At 41.7% G+C, this 19,767-nt stretch overlaps 3 protein-coding genes and 1 non-coding gene across 8 annotated transcripts in view; 1 reads left to right on the top strand and 3 right to left on the bottom strand.

The window, feature by feature from the left end:
* Nucleotides 1–738, bottom strand: part of PPP1R36 (protein phosphatase 1 regulatory subunit 36) — a 31,664-nt gene extending 30,926 nt beyond the window's left edge. For 2 of the 5 annotated variants that reach the window (XM_032344483.1, XM_032344487.1), the window contains exon 1: nt 18–496. Coding sequence is in view for 2 of the 5 variants with exons in the window: in XM_032344488.1 (XP_032200379.1) it covers nt 403–495 (93 nt within the window). In the remaining 3 variants the exon portion in view is untranslated. Of the gene's footprint in view, nt 1–17 lie in introns of all 5 variants that reach the window. The other 3 variants (XM_032344484.1, XM_032344488.1, XM_032344482.1) reach the window with 3 other exon arrangements.
* A 4,678-nt stretch (nt 739–5,416) lies between these two features.
* On the bottom strand, nt 5,417–9,338 carry HSPA2 (heat shock protein family A (Hsp70) member 2). The gene has a single exon (XM_032344481.1). The coding sequence runs from the start codon at nt 8,913–8,915 to the stop codon at nt 7,008–7,010; it is 1,908 nt and encodes a 635-aa protein (XP_032200372.1). The 5' UTR covers nt 8,916–9,338; the 3' UTR covers nt 5,417–7,007.
* Nucleotides 9,339–15,295: 5,957 nt separating this feature from the next.
* On the top strand, nt 15,296–15,364 carry LOC116592271. The gene has a single exon (XR_004286434.1). It is a non-coding gene; the product is annotated as a small nucleolar RNA SNORD2 (small nucleolar RNA).
* Nucleotides 15,365–15,807: 443 nt separating this feature from the next.
* The window catches only part of ZBTB1 (zinc finger and BTB domain containing 1), a 30,365-nt gene continuing 26,405 nt past the window's right edge, over nt 15,808–19,767 (bottom strand). Inside the window, exon 3 of the mRNA XM_032344468.1 lies at nt 15,808–17,837. Within this exon, the coding sequence (XP_032200359.1) occupies nt 17,801–17,837 (37 nt within the window). The 3' untranslated portion in view covers nt 15,808–17,800. The remainder of the gene's footprint in view (nt 17,838–19,767) is intronic.

The raw sequence follows: 19,767 nt of genomic DNA, 5'->3' as shown, positions 1-19,767 counted from the left end.
GCTAAGGGCAAGCTTACCCTTTTGGCAGTGGGAGCTACCAAGCCGCCAGCCTCTGCAGGCCGGGGATCGCACCCGGGGCGGGCCGGCTTTCCGCGCGGGAGGGCTATGGAGGGCTATGGACTTTACAGCCAACCAATTCGAGGTGCTGAGGCGGAACTTTCATAAACATCCAAATACCTCGGTAGGGAGCCAGAACTCAGTCTGACCTTTGGCTGATTACACCTCTCTACGTCTCGGTTTTGTTGGCAAATTAGGCCACGTCCATCGGAGTGCCGCTCGCCTCGGGGGCGGAGGGCAAGGCGGCGGCAGGAGGAGCCGCCGCGGGAGCCAGGGGCCGGGGACCGGACGGCGGGGCAGGCGTGCCCGGGCCTCGGGGGTGGGAGCGACCACGGCCGTACTCACCTCCGGCAGGGAAGCGGTCGGCGGGTCCCACCGCCTTCTCCGGGAGTAAAACTCCGGCACCGGATGCCTGTCCGTTCCCAGCCCCGCAAACATGGTCTCCCAGGGAACCGGCCAGCGCCGGCAACCGCGGCCCCAGGGCTGCCGCAGGGGGGGCGGGGGGGACCCTGCTTCCGCCCGCGGACAGCACTGGCTGGCGGGTGGGCGCGCTGGCGAACGGCTGGGCTGGGCACCCCGCGGCGGCAGACTGCTCCTCCCCGCTCCCAGGCCCTCCGGGTTCCCTCCCCCTGGACTACCTCGGGGGCCTGTAGGCGTCTGCAGAGTGAAGCTGCCCGGGGGTTATTTCTGTAGAAGTCGATTTTTCATGGCCTTCCCACCGTGAAGTAAACCACTTAATTGGTTTTTGTTCTAAATTGTAATAACAAGTTTCAGTTCCATAGGGAAGATCTCTTTGTCCCAAAATGTAATAGCGCTAAATTAATTTCAAATCCTGGTTGGGATTAGGTAGGTGGTGGGGAGGGGTCGGGTCGGTGGAGGTTTAGGGGAGGATGCGTGGGGAAAAAAAAGTTTTCGTAACTTGGTTCTGCTGCATAACTTAGATGTGTTACCCAGGGCAAGACTACTTTGATCTCATGAAGATACCTAAATCAGGAGTTACGAGGTTTTTTAAGGAGTAATGTGTGTAAAGCACCACCCTAAAGTACTCAAAATTAGTGTTGCTTAAAGCAAAGAAACTTGCTTTGTGTCAATGAGTATTCCATTATATTTTTTACATTTATGCTTTTCACTTTTCAAATCCTTTGAATTTCTTGCAACTGACTTTCCTTGTCTTTTTCCAACACTGATGTCAGCAATGCTAGATAACACTGCATGATTGAGAATGCCTGATATATTTTGCCTTTGTTATCCCCACAGCTTAGTTAAGAGATGCTCAGTAAATATTAACTATATTCCCATCAATTTTAAAAAGATGGCAATGGCCATCTGGCTGCTTCCCCTCTCGGCAGCCCCCCTCCACTACCTAGTAACAAACAATCACTGGTTACAGTAGTATAAAACATCCGCTGGATTCATGTTCCACTCAGCGGACTGCTGTTCAGATGTATGGAAGCCCACCTATATACACTGGCAGTGGGACTTTGAACCTGTGGCCTCAGGACTGACTTATTACATGAGACGACTCACTCGAAATAGGAGTTAAAAACATTTCAGTCACCAAGAGTTTTTCACCTCACAATGTATGTAACTTGGGGTGAGGAGGACAGGGGAAATTATGAGCTAATGCTCTATAAAGACCTGAGAAACACCAAGGACTTCAGAACGAATCCATTTACCTCACCACCAATGTCCGGAAGACCACACTTCGGTCAACTTCTTCAGTTTATCCCAGTGAGTGAAGAAATGCTAATAGAAAACCAAAGATCTTTTCTACTTCACCATTGTTGTCTAATGTACAAAACTAAGAAAGTAAGAGATGAGAATTGAAAACAGTAATCTACATAAAAGTTACAGGACAAGTTATTCTACTTGTGCTAGAGGGACATAATATTTATAGGAAAACTTTGGTAGCTCTCAAGGGGCCATCTTATACTATTGTTACCAGACCCTAACAAAAAAGGGAATAAAAAAGATTGTTTTTATGGCTCTAAGTCATTATTTATTTAAAAAGTGACCTATTCATTTCTTGAGATTTTTTACCAGTTAGTTTAGATGACATCAGAATCTCATCATCTAAAATGGAAATATAATTTTCCCTTTAAGAAAACAATTCATGGGACGCCTGGGTGGCTCAGTTGGTTGGACGACTGCCTTCGGCTCAGGTCATGATCAGGGAGTCCCAGGATGTCCCAGGATCGAGTCCCGCATCGGGCTCCCAGCTCGAGGGGGAGTCTGCTTCTCTCTCTGACCTTCTCCTCGCTCATGTTCTCTCTCACTGTCTCCCTCTCAAATAAATTTAAAAAAAAAATCTTAATTAAAAAAAAAAAGAAAGAAAACAATTCATGATGTTGTAAAGTAGGGATAAAGGTACTGTCTAAATATTTAATTTCAAGTGTCCTGTTTTTTGTTTTTTGGTTTTTTTTTTTTTGCCCAAGAGAAACTTCTCAAGGTCATATAACTAAGAGCATGTAACATAAAACTAAGTTGCTGGTCTCAGATTTTAGGCCCAAGACATTAACTGAATATAATGTATGTTTATACTATAAAAACAGACTTTCAAAGTATTATAATTCTACCTTTAAAAAATAACATATTGGGGCGCCTGGGTGGCTCAATGGGTTAAAGCCTCTGCCTTCGGCTCAGGTCATGATCCCAGGGTCCTGTGATCGAGCCCTGCATCGGGCTCTGTGCTCAGCGGGGAGCCTGCTTCCTCCTCTCTCTCGGCCTGCCGTTCTGCCTACTTGTGATCTCTGTCTGTCAAATAAATAAATAAAATCTTAAAAATAAAATAAAATAACATAACATATTAAGAAAATGGCAATGTCAGTATCTGAATTATCAACTCCTTTTATCTAATCTCCACCTAATCATACTGAAAGAGGAAAGAGCCCAAGGCTTTTTGGTTTGTTTTTTTTTTCTTAAGATTTTATTTATTTGACAGACGGAGATCACAAGTAGGCAGAGAGGCAGGCAGAGAGGAGGAAGCAGACTCCCTGCTGAGCAGAGAGGCCAATGTGGGGCTCCATCCCAGGACCCTGGGATCATGACCTGAGTTGAAGGCAGAGGCTTCAACCCACTGAGCCACCCAGGCGCCCCTGATTTGTTTGTTCTAGAGGAAGGACATTTCAACACTATCACCCTATTAAATTTCAGCACTGCATATACCCTAAAGTATTCCAAGGGCTATCTCTAAAGATCCATAATTTTTAAGGAATGTATAATTTTTCTGTATCTAATTGCAGTGGTTAAGGATAATCCTTCAAAACTCATTCCTATTTAGACTTTATACAGAAGCAATTGAATATGCCTGTTGTTCCTTAACCGAAACATATATATTGCCTTAGCAACTGACTTGTGATATATGGATTTGCGATTCTTTAAAACTTCAATTCCAGTGTTCAAAAGCAAAGGGAACATGCCTCACAGCACAACTTTTATAAACTACATTCAATTCACAGGTAAAGAAATTCTCATTAAGTCTCCTTGACATTTTGTGCAGGTGATACATTAAGTATCCAATTATTCATGCTAAATTTAAAGATGTGAACAGCATTAATATCTCCTCATGGACAAATGTTAATGAATTACCACTATATACATCAAACTAATACCATCAAAAATTTAGAGTAAGCTTGTTTTAAAACTTCATGCATCTCAAATACTATGAACAACCTGTTAGGTCTTATTTTGGCAGATGTTTGGATTTATTGCCTTAAAACAGAGACAACTATATTAAACATTTAGGTAAAATTTAAGTGCCCATTCTGAAAAATGTTCTTTTCTAATCCCTTAGCATTCTGTATGTATTGGGTTAGCTTTAGTCCAGACCACTAGGCCCTAGTATAACATTACTTTCAAGTTCAAGTGATGTTAATTATTCCTTAAGAGGTAATTTAGCCTCATCCTAGTTTCAAGTACTTTTTCCATTGTCATTTGACTACCTCTGATCTAACATCTGTTAAGGAGTTCCCAGGAGTTATCCGATTACCAGTTTCAACTGACCCCTGGAAACACTGAATGGCTACTTTGGTGGCTTTATCTTCACAAAATTCAGATCTAAATTTGAGAAGACAAAATTAAATTAAAAACACTCAAGAAGGCCAGGAGTTTTACAAATTAGTTTTCAGAATAACAGAAAATGAAGTATCTACATAAATTGATATTCCTGTTATAGCAAGTTACCAGAGACCAGGCCATAGGATAGTCAAAGAAACTACCAGTGGTCATTTTTCTGAGTTTAGAAACTAATCTCTTCTGAACAAAGGTCTAAAATGAATCATACTAATACCAAATTGCACCTGCAGAAAGATTCCATTACATTTTGAAGTTAGAGCAAGAAATAAACACTTTCAACAAATAAAGGACTAATAAAAGGTTACTAGAATGAGCATTGTCTTGGTAAAAATTCATGTTAGGTGTGCCTGGGTGGCTCAGTGGGTTAAGCCTCCGCCTTCAGCTCAGATCATGATCCCAGGGTTCTGGGATCGAGTTCCGCCTTGGGCTCTCTGCTCAGCAGGGAGCCTGCTTCCTCCTCTTTCTCTGCCTGCCTCTCTGCCTACTTGTGATCTCTGTCAAATAAATAAATAAAATGTTAAAAAAAAATCATCACTCTAAAGCTAGTATTCATTGGATTCTGTTAATACTAAGGTAGTTTGTCAAGTATTTATGTGACATTAATTTATGTTAATTAAACAACCTTAATGATTCCTTGCTGGAAACTTTCTACCAAAGTGGCACTAGCACCAAAAAAATGGAGTTACCATTAGCTTTTCAGAGTGTAAAGAGCAATTACCTTAAAATTTTAAGTTTTGGAACAATTCAAAATTGCCTTTTTATCTCACTCCCACCTACCCCAATGACTCTGCTTAAAAAATAAAATACTTATGTATATTAAGAGTCAGCTCTTGGGCGCCTGGGTGGCTCAGTGGGTTAAGCCGCTGCCTTCGGCTCAGGTCATGATCTCAGGGTCCTGGGATCGAGTCCCACATCGGGCTCTCTGCTCAGCAGGGAGCCTGCTTCCCTCTCTCTCTCTCTCTCTGCCTGCCTCTCCATCTACTTGTGATTTCTCTCTGCCAAATAAATAAATAAAATCTTTAAAAAAAAAAAAAAAAAAAAAAAAAAAAAAAAAAGAGTCAGCTCTTGTGTGAGAGGGTCATTATACAGCTCAGTATTTTTAGGCTAATTTGTTCTCTAGTTTTTATATCATTTCAAAAATTAATGTCTGCATGATACAGAAAGGGGCACTACTAAAAACACAGCATTGATAATGCACTGTTACCTTATGAACAACATGAAGCACATCTACATTGAATAGAGGTATCAAAATGTCCATATGTGGTGAAAACATTAGGCTAACATGCATTTTCCAATTAGCTTTACTGAATTTCTCCCAAGTTCCCCTTAAATAAATCAGATCAAAGTAGAAATGTCATTCCACTAAGAAATACAAATTGGAACCCCCTTCTCCTAAGGATGTGCATTTTAAAGCTTAAGCCCAGGACGCTCAACCCAAAAGTTTCCAGTATTCTTATCTGTAACAATTTCAAATCAGATACACAGAAAAATGGACAAGTTGTATATTACAAAATATTGGACTATCTTGCAGTTTTGTCTTTTAGAAAAGAGTATCTGGGGCACCTCGATGGCACAGTTGGTTAAGTGGCTGACTCCCGGTTTCAGCTCCTGTCTGGTCTCAGAGTGATGAGACTGAATCCCACATCCCACATAGGGCTCTGTGCTCAGCACCGACTTCTTGGGTTTGTCTCGCCCTTCCCATTTGCCCCTCCTCCCCCCAAATAAATGTATCTTTAAAACAAATATTTTAAAAATAAAAAGAAAAAATATATATTCTAGTGATTTAAGGCAAGTATTGCAAAAGCATTGTGATTCTCAAATCAGAAAAAAAAAAATCATTATCTCCCTTTATCCCCAAGTAATTTTAACTGTTGAAAACCTATCCTTATGGAATTTGGATAAGCTCAGAAGTTAAGCTGTTTCACTAGAGAATTAAAGTTAAAACAAGTTTGACTAAATTGGACTCTTAATATAAAGTGACTTTAAAGTTTTCCCTGCTGGCTCTTGTCGCAAGCACTGGCATGCCACAAAAAGCAATTTGTTTCATACTGCGTCAGGCTATTTATTATCAGAGGACAACTCCCGCCCCAGCCTTTGTTAGTTTAGAAAAAGAATCATTTCATACTTAACCCCAGAATACGGCTTGTATTTTGCTGGAATATTCAGGTGGATTTTCACTTGGAACACTTAAACCAAGACTTAGGAGTCTGGTTTCTTTATTAAAAGGAGGAGGAAAGTTTACCCAGGTCTTCTCCTTTTAAAAGCTGTTGGCAATTCAAAGCAGGAAATCTCATCTGAGAATTAGACAAGACTGAGTTAGATACATTTCCTCTCATACTAATAACATGGGTAAAACTGTGAGAAGGGAAAATTGAAAACTCCAAGACTGTGATTTTGAGATCAATTTCAGCTTTACTTTAACTCTGTATTTATGCATTTGTTTGCAAAAAAAAAAAAAAAAGCCTGTCCTTAACATAACTGCAATGTTCATTTTAGTCTTAAAGTAGTACATAAAAATAAACAATTCAAGCTTCTATATATTTTATTGTTACCAAGCTTCCGCAGAACTTATGTGCAAACTTCAGGTTTCCCAGCTCAAACAAATCTCCATGCACAAACTAAGCTACTCAAAAATGCAAGTCAGCAAACACCCAAAACGCATTAAAGAGAAACCTCAAATAATGGTTTTAAAAATCAAACTTCAGAACTAACCTTTTATAATTAAACTAAGTTGTTGCATCCTTCCTTTCCCATGCATACACCGAGTGAAAAGACTTCCAACAGATCTCATACTTGGCACAAAGGCATTTCAAAGAAACACAAACAAAAGAAAAAGAGAGAAAGGAAAAGAGGTTTACGCTGACTCGAGTGCAAGCTTAGTCCACTTCCTCGATGGTCGGTCCCCCGGAGGCTCCAGAACCGCCGCCGCCAGGGCCACCTTGGTAAAGTTTGCTGATGATGGGGTTGCACACTCTTTCAAGCTCTTTCTGCTTGTGTTCATACTCATCTTTCTCTGCCATCTGGTTTCGGTCGAGCCAGTTGATCACCTCCTGACACTTGTCGAGGATCTTGTTTTTGTCCTGCTCGCTAATCTTGCCCCTCAGTTTCTCGTCTTCCACCGTCTGCTTGATGTTGTAGGTATAGGACTCCACCGCGTTTTTGGCAGCGACCCGGTCGCGATTGGCCTCATCTTCCGACTTGTACCGCTCTGCCTCCTGGACCATCCGGTCAATGTCGTCCTTGCTCAGACGACCCTTGTCGTTGGTAATGGTGATTTTGTTTTCTTTACCGGTGCTCTTGTCGGCGGCGGTGACGTTAAGGATGCCATTGGCGTCGATATCGAAGGTGACCTCGATCTGAGGGACCCCGCGGGGCGCCGGGGGAATCCCGGTCAGGTCGAACTTGCCCAGCAGGTTATTGTCCTTGGTCATGGCCCGTTCGCCCTCATACACCTGCACCAGCACGCTGCTCTGGTTGTCCGAGTAGGTGGTGAAGGTCTGCGTCTGCTTGGTAGGGATCGTGGTGTTTCTCTTGATGAGTGGGGTCATGACGCCGCCAGCCGTCTCAATGCCCAGCGACAACGGGGTCACGTCGAGCAGCAGCAGGTCCTGCACGTTCTCTGACTTGTCTCCGATGAGGATGGCCGCCTGCACCGCAGCTCCGTAGGCCACCGCCTCGTCGGGGTTGATGCTCTTGTTCAGCTCCTTGCCGTTGAAGAAATCCTGCAACAGCTTCTGGATCTTGGGGATTCGGGTGGAGCCGCCCACCAGCACGATCTCCTGGATCTGGCCCTTGTCCAGCTTGGCGTCACGCAGCGCCTTCTCCACCGGCTCCAGGGTTCCGCGAAACAGGTCAGCGTTCAGCTCCTCGAAGCGGGCGCGGGTGATGGACGTGTAGAAGTCCACGCCCTCGTATAGCGAGTCGATCTCGATGCTTGCCTGCGTAGACGAGCTCAAGGTGCGCTTGGCTCGCTCGCAGGCGGTGCGCAGTCGGCGCACTGCGCGCTTGTTGGGCCCAATGTCCTTCTTGTGCTTGCGCTTGAACTCCTCCGCCAGGTGGCTCACCATCCGGTTGTCGAAATCCTCGCCGCCCAGGTGGGTGTCGCCGGCCGTGGACTTCACCTCGAAAATGCCGTCCTCGATGGTCAGGATGGACACGTCGAAGGTGCCACCGCCCAGGTCAAAGATGAGCACGTTCTTCTCGCCGCCGGCGCAGCCCTTCTTGTCCAGGCCGTAGGCAATGGCCGCCGCGGTGGGCTCGTTGATGATGCGCAGCACGTTGAGGCCCGTGATGGTGCCCGCGTCCTTGGTGGCCTGGCGCTGCGAGTCATTGAAATAGGCCGGGACCGTGATGACCGCGCTCTGCACCTTGCCGCCCAGGTAGGCTTCGGCGATCTCCTTCATCTTAGTGAGGACCATGGAGGAGATCTCCTCTGGGAAGAAGGTCTTGATCTCTCCCTTGTATTCCACCTGCACCTTGGGCTTCCCTCCCTCGCTCACCACCCGGAACGGCCAGTGTTTCATGTCCGACTGCACCGTGGCGTCCTCGAACTTCCGTCCGATCAGCCTCTTGGCGTCGAAGATGGTGTTGGTGGGGTTCATGGCCACCTGGTTCTTGGCGGCGTCGCCGATGAGGCGCTCGGTGTCGGTGAAGGCCACGTAGCTGGGGGTGGTGCGGTTGCCCTGGTCGTTGGCGATGATCTCCACCTTGCCATGTTGGAAGACCCCCACGCACGAGTAGGTGGTGCCCAGGTCGATGCCGATAGCCGGGCCGCGGGCAGACATCCTGACTGAAAGATAGGCAGGCGACGTTAGGCGAAAGCACCTAGGACCGAAAATCTGCGGCGTCAACTAACGGTCGCCTCGCACCACACACCGCGAGCGCCAACACTATCTCCCGCTCCCCTCGCTTGGCTCCCCGCTCTTATAGCCGCCTCCCTGCAGCCTTCTGGAAACTCCGGGAGCCAATCCGCTCCCAGGACAGCCCGCCACAGGCTTGCCTGGGTCGGAGTGACCCGCCCGCAGCCCAACAGATTTCTAGTTGGGTGAGGGGCGGGACCCCGGCTCGTGCTCAGAGGCGACGGGCGGCCGTTATGCAAATGAGAGTCCCTTCAATTCTCCCCGGCAGCCTCTGACCACCCAGCCTCGCGCTCCGCCTGCAGCTAAGGGGCGTTAGGCTCGCGCCCCTCCGCCAGGTGTGAGCGCTCTAGCTCGATCTTTGCCTTTCCTAAGGCGGGATTCGTCAATGTCCGCTGGATTGGCAGGTCAGGCAACCAATGAGCAGCGCGGATTCCCAAGCGGGTGGGGAAGGAAGGGTTGGGGCGTGGTACAGGGAGGAGACGCGGAAGGGGAGCTCAGAGAGGGGAATCACCTGAGCGGTTCGCTCAGTTCCTAAGGCCTTAAGTACAGTTCAAAGCCGAGTGTCCCAACTAACCTAGCATGCAGGGGCGGGGCAGCTCCTTTAGAGTCGGCTGCTCCGAGGAAATAGGGCCAGAGCCAGCTTTTTTCCCTCCGCCCGCACCCTGCCAAGGGAAGAAGCTGGATGGAGTTGCCTTGGCCTGGGCGTGAGGGCGGCTCCCCCGCAGGCGGGGACAAAAAGAAACGCCTTTGAAGTTCCGGTCGGTCTCCTGGAATTTTACTTAGCGTGCTTTGCTGCGTCTCTGTGGGTGTGGCGCCTGATAAAAAACTGCGTGGCGGGCGGGGACCGCAGGAGCCCGGGGGAGCGCCCAGAGAGGCGGGAGGTTTCTCCGGGCCGCGCGGACGGCCTGCAAAATTGGAGACTGGGGAGCGACTGCGAGTGGTCCTCCCCGGGTTTAAACTTTCTCCACCTCTGTCCATTTTCCCGGCTTGTCCTGCCCCTCTAAGCTTCCTGATTTCGTCTCCCTGTCGTCTCCACTGCTTTCCTTATTTTCCGTTTCAGGTGCTTTATTGGCCGCTTTGAGTTCTTCGCTGGAAAATCTAGAAATTAATCAAAACGTGCACGTTGAAGCACCGTGAAATAACTCAGGCTCACGCCCCACACGGTTCTCTCACACGCACTCGTGTTTATTGACCGAGTCCTGTTTTATGACCAAGTTCAACTGGATGGGATTCTGTTAACTATGCTGAACTTCGGTCAAAGACATCAAACCCTCAGAGTAGGAAGATGAAAAGGAGCGTAACGCATTCTATTACGTTGAGGAAGACCCTGAGAATAGATCTGGAGGTACCATCTGGCACCAGCTGACAGGGCTCCTGCAGGATGACAACAACGAAATTGTTGTGACAAAAACGGCGAGAACGCTTCCCATTATGGGGGAAAGCTGGGGACATTCACTCAATGAGCTTTAACAGGTACCTATTATGTGAGCGTGAAAAGACAAAATGGTCAGTTTTTACGAGGTTAAGACTCTGGTAAAAAGATAAAGGTAATTTGAGAGGAGTGCTGTGGGAGCACAAAGAAAGGGAACATCCAGACTGGGGAGAGCGTGTTGGTGAAGGCTTCCTGGGAACCGGGACACACGTGAGCCAGGCGCTGAAGTTTCCAGCGAAGAGGGGAGGAAAGGCATTCTTGCTATGGACTGTAGTTTGAGCAAGGATAAGAGCAGTGCGTGCTGAGGCAAATACAAGTTCTGTACAGAAGGTTAGTGTCACTCAAGGAGAAGGACCAACAAAAAATAGTCTCTTCAGGTGGACAGGATACACCCAAGAGCTTTAAGGGTCATGATTTTTTCCTGAGGCTATGGGAAGGGGGCGGGGCCTCTTTTGAAGAAGGCTACTAACACTGCATGGCCTGTATTAGACTTTGTGTGAGACAGTGCTGGAGAAAAGTGGTTGTCTAAGAAACACACAAAGCTGTGTCCAAGAAGTAATGTTGACAGAATCCTGTAAAATCAATCAATGAATAATTTAAGTTTCTTTTATCTAGTGTATGTCATTTCCAATTTTTAAAAACACATTTGCTATTAATTTGTTAATCCCATTGGCTAAATAGTGTTGGTTTCAACCAGGATTCCCATCTCTTTTTCTGTGAGTGAAGCTGAAGATAGGGCACCTGGGTGGCTCAGTCCTTTAAGAGTCTGACTTCTGCTCAGGTCAAGATCCCAGGGTCCTGGCTCCCTGCTCATCTAGAAACCTGCTTCTCCCTCTCCCTCTCCCTCTAACCCTCCCTGCTACAGGCGCATGGGTGCGTGGGTGGTGGCTTGCTCTCTCTCTCTCAAATAAGATCTTTTTTTTTTTTAAGACTATTTTTTTTATTTTTATTTTTTAAAGATTTTATTTATTTATTTGACAGAGAGAAATCACAAGTAGATGGAGAGGCAGGCAGAGAGAGAGAGAGGGAAGCAGGCTCCCTGCTGAGCAGAGAGCCCGATGCGGGACCCGATCCCAGGACCCTGAGATCATGACCTGAGCCGAAGGCAGCGGCTTAAACCACTGAGCCACCCAGGCGCCCCAAGACTATTTTTTTTAAAGGTTTTATTTATTTGACAGAGAGAGGGGAAGAGCACAAACAGAGGGAACAGTAAAGGTAAAGGGAGGAGCAGGCTCCCTGCTCAGAGCAAGAAGCCCAATGCTGGGGCTCCATTGTAGGAGCCTAGGATCATGACCTAAGCCCAAGGCAGACACAACCATCTGAGCCACTCAGGCACCTCAAAAAAAAAAAAAAAAAAAAAGACTTAAAAAAAAAAAGTTAAAAAAATTTGGACTATGAAAACTTTTAAAGAAAATATTAGGGAAGCAAAGATAAAACCAAAAAGTTCCTATTAAAGTTGTCTTAAATTTTGAGTACAAATCTCCTGATTTTATTCTTGGAAATTTTGCTTTTTATGTAAAAAGGGAAGCGGGATTAGCCCGCTGGAGAGAGCAATACGAATTCTTTGTAGAACTGATGATACAGTGTAATTTAGAGACAGGGTCTCTATCTACAGTTACAACTGTGAAAGCAAACAGTGAGAAACAAACTCATCAGAACTCCTGTATTCAGACAGCCCTCACACACTTCAAGCAAAGCAAGATTCCATAAAAGCAAACATGCTAATTCTTACAAACACTAAAACTACAGCTTCAGAACAGAGAGGTTTGTATAGTAACTGTGTACTAAATGCATAGTTACTAGTAATTACTAGTAAATTGATACTTCATACTTTTTGAAAAAAGTAAAATCTACCCCAAACCTGTGGCTTGAACTCAAGACCAGGATCAAGTGTCACATGCACTACCAACTGAACCAGACAGGTGCCCCCGTATGTTTTATACTTCATATGGCATCTGAATTTTTCCCAAAAAGACAGTGTTTGCATTTTCATTTTATATGAAATAAACATTTGCAGCCCTAGAACACTGCCATATACTGACCATTCTTGGAATTTTTTTTTTTTTAAGATTTTATTTATTTATTTATTTATTTATCAGAGAGAAAGAGAGCATAGGCAGGCAGAGGCAGGGTGACAAGCAGGCTCCCTGCAGAGCAAGGAGTCAGATGAGGGACTCAGTCCCAGGACACTGGGATCATGACCTGAGCCTAAGACAGCTGCTTAAGTGACTGAGCCACCTACGCGTCCCCATTCTTGGAATTTTTATATTGTTCCTTGTTTATATTAATTTTTAAAAAAAAATTTGTTCTTCTCTTTTTGATGATTGTGGCTCATAATTCATTTAAAACACAGCCCATGGGGCGCCTTGGTGGCTCAGTGGGTTAAAGCCTCTGCCTTCAGCTCAGGTCATGATCCCAGGGTCCTGGGATGGAGCCCCACATCAGGCTCTCTGCTCAGCGGGGAGCCTGCTTCCTCCGCTCTCTGCCTGCTTCTCTGCCTACTTGTGATCTCTGTCTGTCAAATAAAGAAATAAAATATTTTTAAAAATATTAAAAAAATTGTGCTCGCTTCGGCAGCACATATAATAAAAATATTAAAAAAATAAAACACAGCCCATTAAATATGATCAAATTAGCAAATTTATGATCAAATAATATTCATCAACACCAGCAATGGTGCAGCAAAAGAGGGAAATGCTACTGGTGGGAATATAAATTAGTACAGTCTTTCTGAAGGTCAATGTGACAACATTTTTTTCTTTACCTTCTATATGATCATACCATTCGTTTAGCATTAATCTTTGTGGGATTTATCCTAAGGAAATAATAGAACATATGGGTATATTATTTATAATAACAACAATAACAAAAGGGAAGTGGCTTAAATATCTGGCAATAAGACAATGATTACGTAAAGCATAATACATTCCTATGATGAATTATTATGTGGCCATAACATTGTGTATAAGAACTTTTAATGACATAGGAAACATTCCTGGTATAATTAAGTGGGAAAATAAGATATAAGACTTTTGTATCGTATTTTATTTTATTTTATTTTATTTTTTCATATTTTATATGTAGGACAATCTTTCATATATTAAGAGTGGATCCAAAACCTGGATTAAAATTTATTATCTCTAGATGGTAGGATTATCAGTATTTTTTCTATATTTTCTTGTACTTTTACAATGATTTTTTTTTTTAAAGATTTTATTTATTTATTTGACAGAGAGAGATCACAAGCAGGCAGAGAGGCAGGCAGAGAGAGAGGAGGAAGCAGGCTCCCTGCTGAGCAGAGAGCCCGATGAGGGGCTCCGTCCCAGGACCCTGAGATCATGACCTGAGTTGAAGGCAGCAGCTTAACCCACTGAGCCACCCAGGTGCCCCTACAATGATTTTTAAAGGTTGACTATTAACATACCATTGAAACAAAGTTTGCTAATCTACTATTTATATAGAAATTACTACTGACTTTCAACAAAGAAAATCTCTTTGGCAGATTATAAATAGTAGGGTGTTTCAAAATACTTTTAAAAATCCAAAGACTGAAGTCCACACAGTCTGGAAGAAAAAAGAGCTTTAACATATGTCAAACCCTCTAATTACCTAGAAAAGTAGTGATTAACTAGCTCAGTGTTTATTAAAAGTGGCCTAAGGCACATAATTTAACCATAAAATTGGAAATAATAATTTCATTTTTTTCCTGTATAAGGGGAAAATTCTCTGCCTACCTCTTATATTTCTGTATTAAATAATACTTAAGGGGCGCCTGGGTGGCTCAGTGGTTTAAGCCGCTGCCTTCGGCTCAGGTCATGATCTCAGGGTCCTGAGATCGGGTCCCGCATCGGGCTCTCTGCTCGGCAGAGAGCCTGCTTCCCTCTCTCTCTCTCTCTGCCTGCCTCTCCATCTACTTGTGATTTCTCTCTGTCAAATAAATAAATAAAATCTTTAAAAAAAAAAAATAATAATAATACTTAAGAGACCAAAAATTAAAACAAACTCAAATCTGAAAATACTTGTACTAGAGATACAAAGATGATTAAAATTAGGTCTAAAACTTCGTACCTGGGTAATCAGGCCTACCGTAAGGAGACTAAGAATGAATTTTTCCAGAATTACCACAGAAAAAAATGTATGGATTTTCTGGAATTCTCTCAATTCCTACTCCGACAGAACTTTTACAAAGGTTGTGGATTAAAAACAAGACAACAACAACAACAAAGGGTTGTGGATTGTTTTGAGGAAGCAGTGTTGGCCTGAGGAGAAGTTAAGTGGCAGCTGTAATTTGAGGACCTATGAGCAAACTGGAGTTGAAGATCTCTATAAATACTGCCAACTTCTATTCTTTTTTTTTTTTTTAAAGATTTTATTTATTTATTTGACAGAGAGAAATTACAAGTACACTGAGAGGCAGGCAGAGAGAGAGAGAAGGAAGCAGGCTCCCTGCTGAGCAGAGAGCCCGATACGGGACTCGATCCCAGGACCCTGAGATCATGACCTGAGCCGAAGGCCCCGGCTTAACCCACTGAGCCACCCAGGCACCCTGCCAACTTCTATTCTTTAGATGTACCCTGTTACGAAATATTTCTCCAGTCACCTGTCACTATAGGAAAAATTTCACCACTGTTTCTTTTAAGTCTTGAAAAACTCAAGTCTTTAAAGAAACTGTAGACACACAGTGGCCTGCAGGAGGACACTTCCTGGTATGGAAGGCTAAGACCGGAACCTAGAAGAGAGGCTTTTCCAGAAGCAAATTTGTGAAAATAACACTAATTGTGCCTACTTCAGTTTTGCACAGCATCAACTTCGAGGATAGTCTTGTGGACTAGTCCAACCCAGTATTGTTGTAATTGTTAATATTTACTGAATTCTATGCAATTATCTCAATCATCTTTGGGAACTGGACTGAAATGAAGAGAATACTCTTTGCTGATCACTTTGGAGGGGGGGCAACTTACTAAACTCTTAACCTGAAAATAAACAAAATTAATTGTATTGAAAAGGAAGTTATTTCTCTGAATAAGTTGTTATTTTGAAAAATAAACCCTCTGAAAGAAATAAATACTATGTCAGTGGATTTTTTAAATAAATATATCTTTTTATATTGTGAGGAAACCTAATTAATTTGTTGCCATCTGTGTTTGTCATGAGATAGTACTTTTCTAATCATTCTATACAGAAGAAACCAGGATTTGTTAATAGGAATTTTAGTTAATTTGTTTTGTGCACTTAAAACAATTTTTTTTCTTATTTTTAAGTAGGCTCCATTCCGTAGTATGGAGCCCAACATGGGGCTTGAACTCAAAACCCTGAGATCAAAACCCAAGCTGAAATCAAGAGTGGAACACTTAACCAACTGAGCCATCTAGGTACCCCTGTTTTGTGTACTTCTTAAGTTGCTCAGGAACACCAAAATTCGCTGTATCAGATACTTTATTATTTTTGTATCAGAGAATGGAAAGAGTTGATAATAACTTTTCACACAATTTTGTAAAAGAGCCAGGTTGAAAAAAATACAGTATAAATAAAAGTAATATACAGACAGTTTAACTTCTGAACATAGAGGAGGAAATTTTATTAGGTAAAAGCAATGGATTGAAAAAATGTTAACAGAAATTTCCCATGTAACTCAGTAACTCCGTTTTATATTGATATACAGAAAATAATCACATTATAGAATGCATTTATATCACTTATAATTATTGTAATTCTTTACATTTGTAGTTTAGTGTAGTCACAATTCAAGTCATGTTCCTTTTCTGAATCTGCTTCTACCAGTCAGTCAAAAATTATTAGTTGAATCTCAACTTATATTGATCTGGCACCTTTAATTATCAGTAATCTTTAATCTTGTCTGCTTCCTACTTTTTAAAAGTCTGCAGTTTTATATGGTTCCCAGAGATTAGCGATAGTTTTTAATTTTGTTTTTGTTTTTTAGAATGTAACACTTTTCTAAACTTATTTCTCTTGAAGCAGTTGAATTCATATGAATTTCAAGTTTTTAGTGGATTTCTCTGCTCCCTTCAGGCCCCTATACCCACTAATCACATTCTAACTAACTTTATCTAATTTTTTGCTAGTCTAATTAGTAGAATGAATATTCAAGTTATCATCCCACTTTATACCTAGAGATTTTAAATGACTTTACTTCTGCATATACTATTATGTATACTGTTAGATTTGTGTAACTCTTTAAAACATTTGAAGAAACAAGCATAAAAATAAAATAAGCATTTCTGAAAATATATACCATGATATTATATAAGAAACAAAATAATAATAATAATGAATTGGATAGACAGTTAACCAGAAGTAAAACTATAAGTGTATTCACAATAAGGAAATAATACGACTAAGACTCATAAGGTTCAAGCATATACATATAAAAAAATATTTGAAGCCAGGTTAAAAACTCATCAAACATTTCATTTCTAGTGGAAGTTTTTTTTAAACATAGCAATTATTCTTTCACTCAATACTTAGTTGAAATTTATCTTGAAATTTGAAAGCTGAGAAATAATGGTATTATACATTAATACCAAGAATATATATTTAACAGAAACTCATTCTACATTATTAGATTATATTGCTAAATTCAGAGGAAAATAATGTGTCTTCAGATACATTCTTTTGGTTGTTTGTGTTTTATGAAAATCTACCACTATTGAAGTAATAACCATTTCTGTTTTTCTTTCAGCTTAACAGGCTTAAAAGGGAACTTCATTAATCTTAATAATTGTTTGTGACTGGTATATACAGTGAAAAAGAGGAAAGGCAAATGTTACATTACAGTGAGTAATAACTAGATTATCTTTCCTTGTTAAAATATTGGTCTCACTTTTTTTCCTCGGTACCCACATCTTTTTATTTATACTCTAAACTACAGATTTTGGGATATAATTTTTTTAACTGTCTAACTATATTTCATAATATATAAACTGTGATTCAAATTATTTTGTTAGGATTATATGTGTTTACACAGATATGTTATTATCTCTTTATAATATATTTATAGTAGCCTAGCAAGCCCTTTGATTTCAGAAGGGACCATGGAAGATAATTAGCATATAAATTTTCATTTTAGTGTAGCTTTAACCATTGATGTCATATGAATATTCTAGTTACTTTTCTTTTGGCAGATTTTCCACAAATACTAGGAGAGTCACCATGAATCAATTTTGTCACAGCAAAGTGATTCCAAAGTGATCTTTACTGAGTTTTCTTGGATCCTTGAAACTGGAACTTTTGGGATTGATGAGGTTTGTCAGGAAGACAGAAAAGATGGTGTCACTTCAGATCTGATATTCCTGGGTCTGGACTTAAAGATTATCTGTTGAAGATTGATTCTTCCCCATGTCCTCTCCAAATTCAGATCTCACTTCTCCAGAGGTTTAGAAGGCCCTATTTCACCACTGCCACACAGAAAAAGACAAAACTCAAGAAAAATAGTATTACAAATTGACTGCTCTACAAGATACAACATAATTCTTAGGTCAGAATTCTACGCTTTTGGCACCGGGCCAGCACGACATCACTACAACAAAGAATGGGAATAAAAGCACAGTTCCTAAGACTTAAGTTTATTTACTTCCTTCCTTAATGTAACTCATTGTACCTTTCAAATATAAGGTGTTCTTATTACTAATATAACTCTTCACCTTTAGGGGCATTTTCTTTTTTCTTGCATGAGTCAAGCTAGAATGGGTAGGACACATGCCACATGAAAAGACAGGAGGCCAGCCAGGTAGAGGACAGTAGGGAGGAAGGAAGCAATTAAGAGTCTTCCCTCAAATCAAATAATTTTACAATATACTTTTTTTTTTCAAAGTTTATCTATTTAAATTATCTCTACGTCCAAGGTAGGGCTCGAACCCATGAGCCTGAGATCAAACACCGTATGCTCTACCAACTGAATCAGCCAGGTGCCCCACAATGTACTTCAACTTGTTAATGGAAAACCTCTGGTTGAAAGATCCAAGAAATTTAAAATTTCATGTTCTTTGTACTGAGTGCCTTCACCCATTAAGCTAACATTGTTTTCTTTAAATAGTAAATGTTGTATACTCTGCAAATGAAAATAAAGTACACATTACACACACACCGAGGAGTTTTCCTTCCAGTTCCTAAGTTCATAACTCTCCTAAACTGCCCCTGTCATTCAGGGTAGAATTTTATTTTTTGCAACAACACTTTACCCTAATTTTTTTTTTTAAAGTGATTGTCTCTTAAAATATTTTGTCCCAGGGGCGCCTGGGTGGCTCAGTGGGTTAAAGCCTCTGCCTTCAGTTCAGGTCATGACCCCGGGGTCCTGGGATTGAGCCCCCACATTGGGCTTTCCTCTCAGCGGGGAGCCTGCTTCCCCCTCTCTCTCTGCCTGCCTCTCGGCCTATTAGTGATCTCTGTCTGTCAAATAAATAAAATCTTAAAAAAATATATTTTGTCCCACATTAGGGAATGCATAAGCATTTGAAAGAAAAGATGATTTTCATAATCTGGACAATTATATTTCTGTCATCTAAAAATGAGCTCTACTGATTCTGATTAGTATAAGCAATTGGTTTAAGTACAATAAAAACAAAATAATAACTTCTAAAATAATAGGCTGTCTACCTGACTGTATTCCTTTCTCAAATAGTAAGTACAGAGGGTTATGCAAATTTTCTCACATAAAAGTGTTAATATTCCTAATTCTGAAATGAAATGTCTTTTACATATTTGTCATCCCCCTGGCTCTAGAGTTTCCTCTGCCTTCTTATTGAAATGGTGATTAGTATATTGGTACATTCAATTCAAAACCAAGTACTGGATTGCAGTCTTTACACCATCTTTTTTGTCAGCAAATGAGAGAGATAATGAGAAATTATAAAGGCTTCCTGCCCCCTAGTGATCTGTGGTAGATTTTGATAGGAAGGATGAACAATTCTGTCACTACCGAAGGACTTCAATGATTTGGTTCTCCTAAATAAAAGGAGACAAATAGGATTTAAGTTTCTAAATGCTAAACTCAACTAAGCATCTGAATATAAACATGTAAGTGGTATTAAATTCATTCAAAATTAGCATGAGTTCACAAGCTGCTATTGTCATTTAGCTAATATTCATATTTACCAATACTCACAGACACAAAAATCCTTGCATTTTAAATCATTGCACCTTTGCCTTTTGCCAGCAGATAAATTTGTAGGTGGCTAAATTTCATCTGGTTTGAGTAGGAGACTCTACCCATGTTATCAAGTAATATGTCCTTGAGTTTGATAGAAGGCAATGAAAGTGGGCCACCTAAGTGATTATATAGACATCATTTATGGAGTCTTCATTAACTTGTATTTCTCGTTTCACTTA

Source organism: Mustela erminea, chromosome 5 (genome assembly GCF_009829155.1).
Source record: "Mustela erminea isolate mMusErm1 chromosome 5, mMusErm1.Pri, whole genome shotgun sequence".
Taxonomy (NCBI): domain Eukaryota; kingdom Metazoa; phylum Chordata; class Mammalia; order Carnivora; family Mustelidae; genus Mustela; species Mustela erminea.
This window is presented reverse-complemented; position numbering and strand designations above follow the sequence as displayed.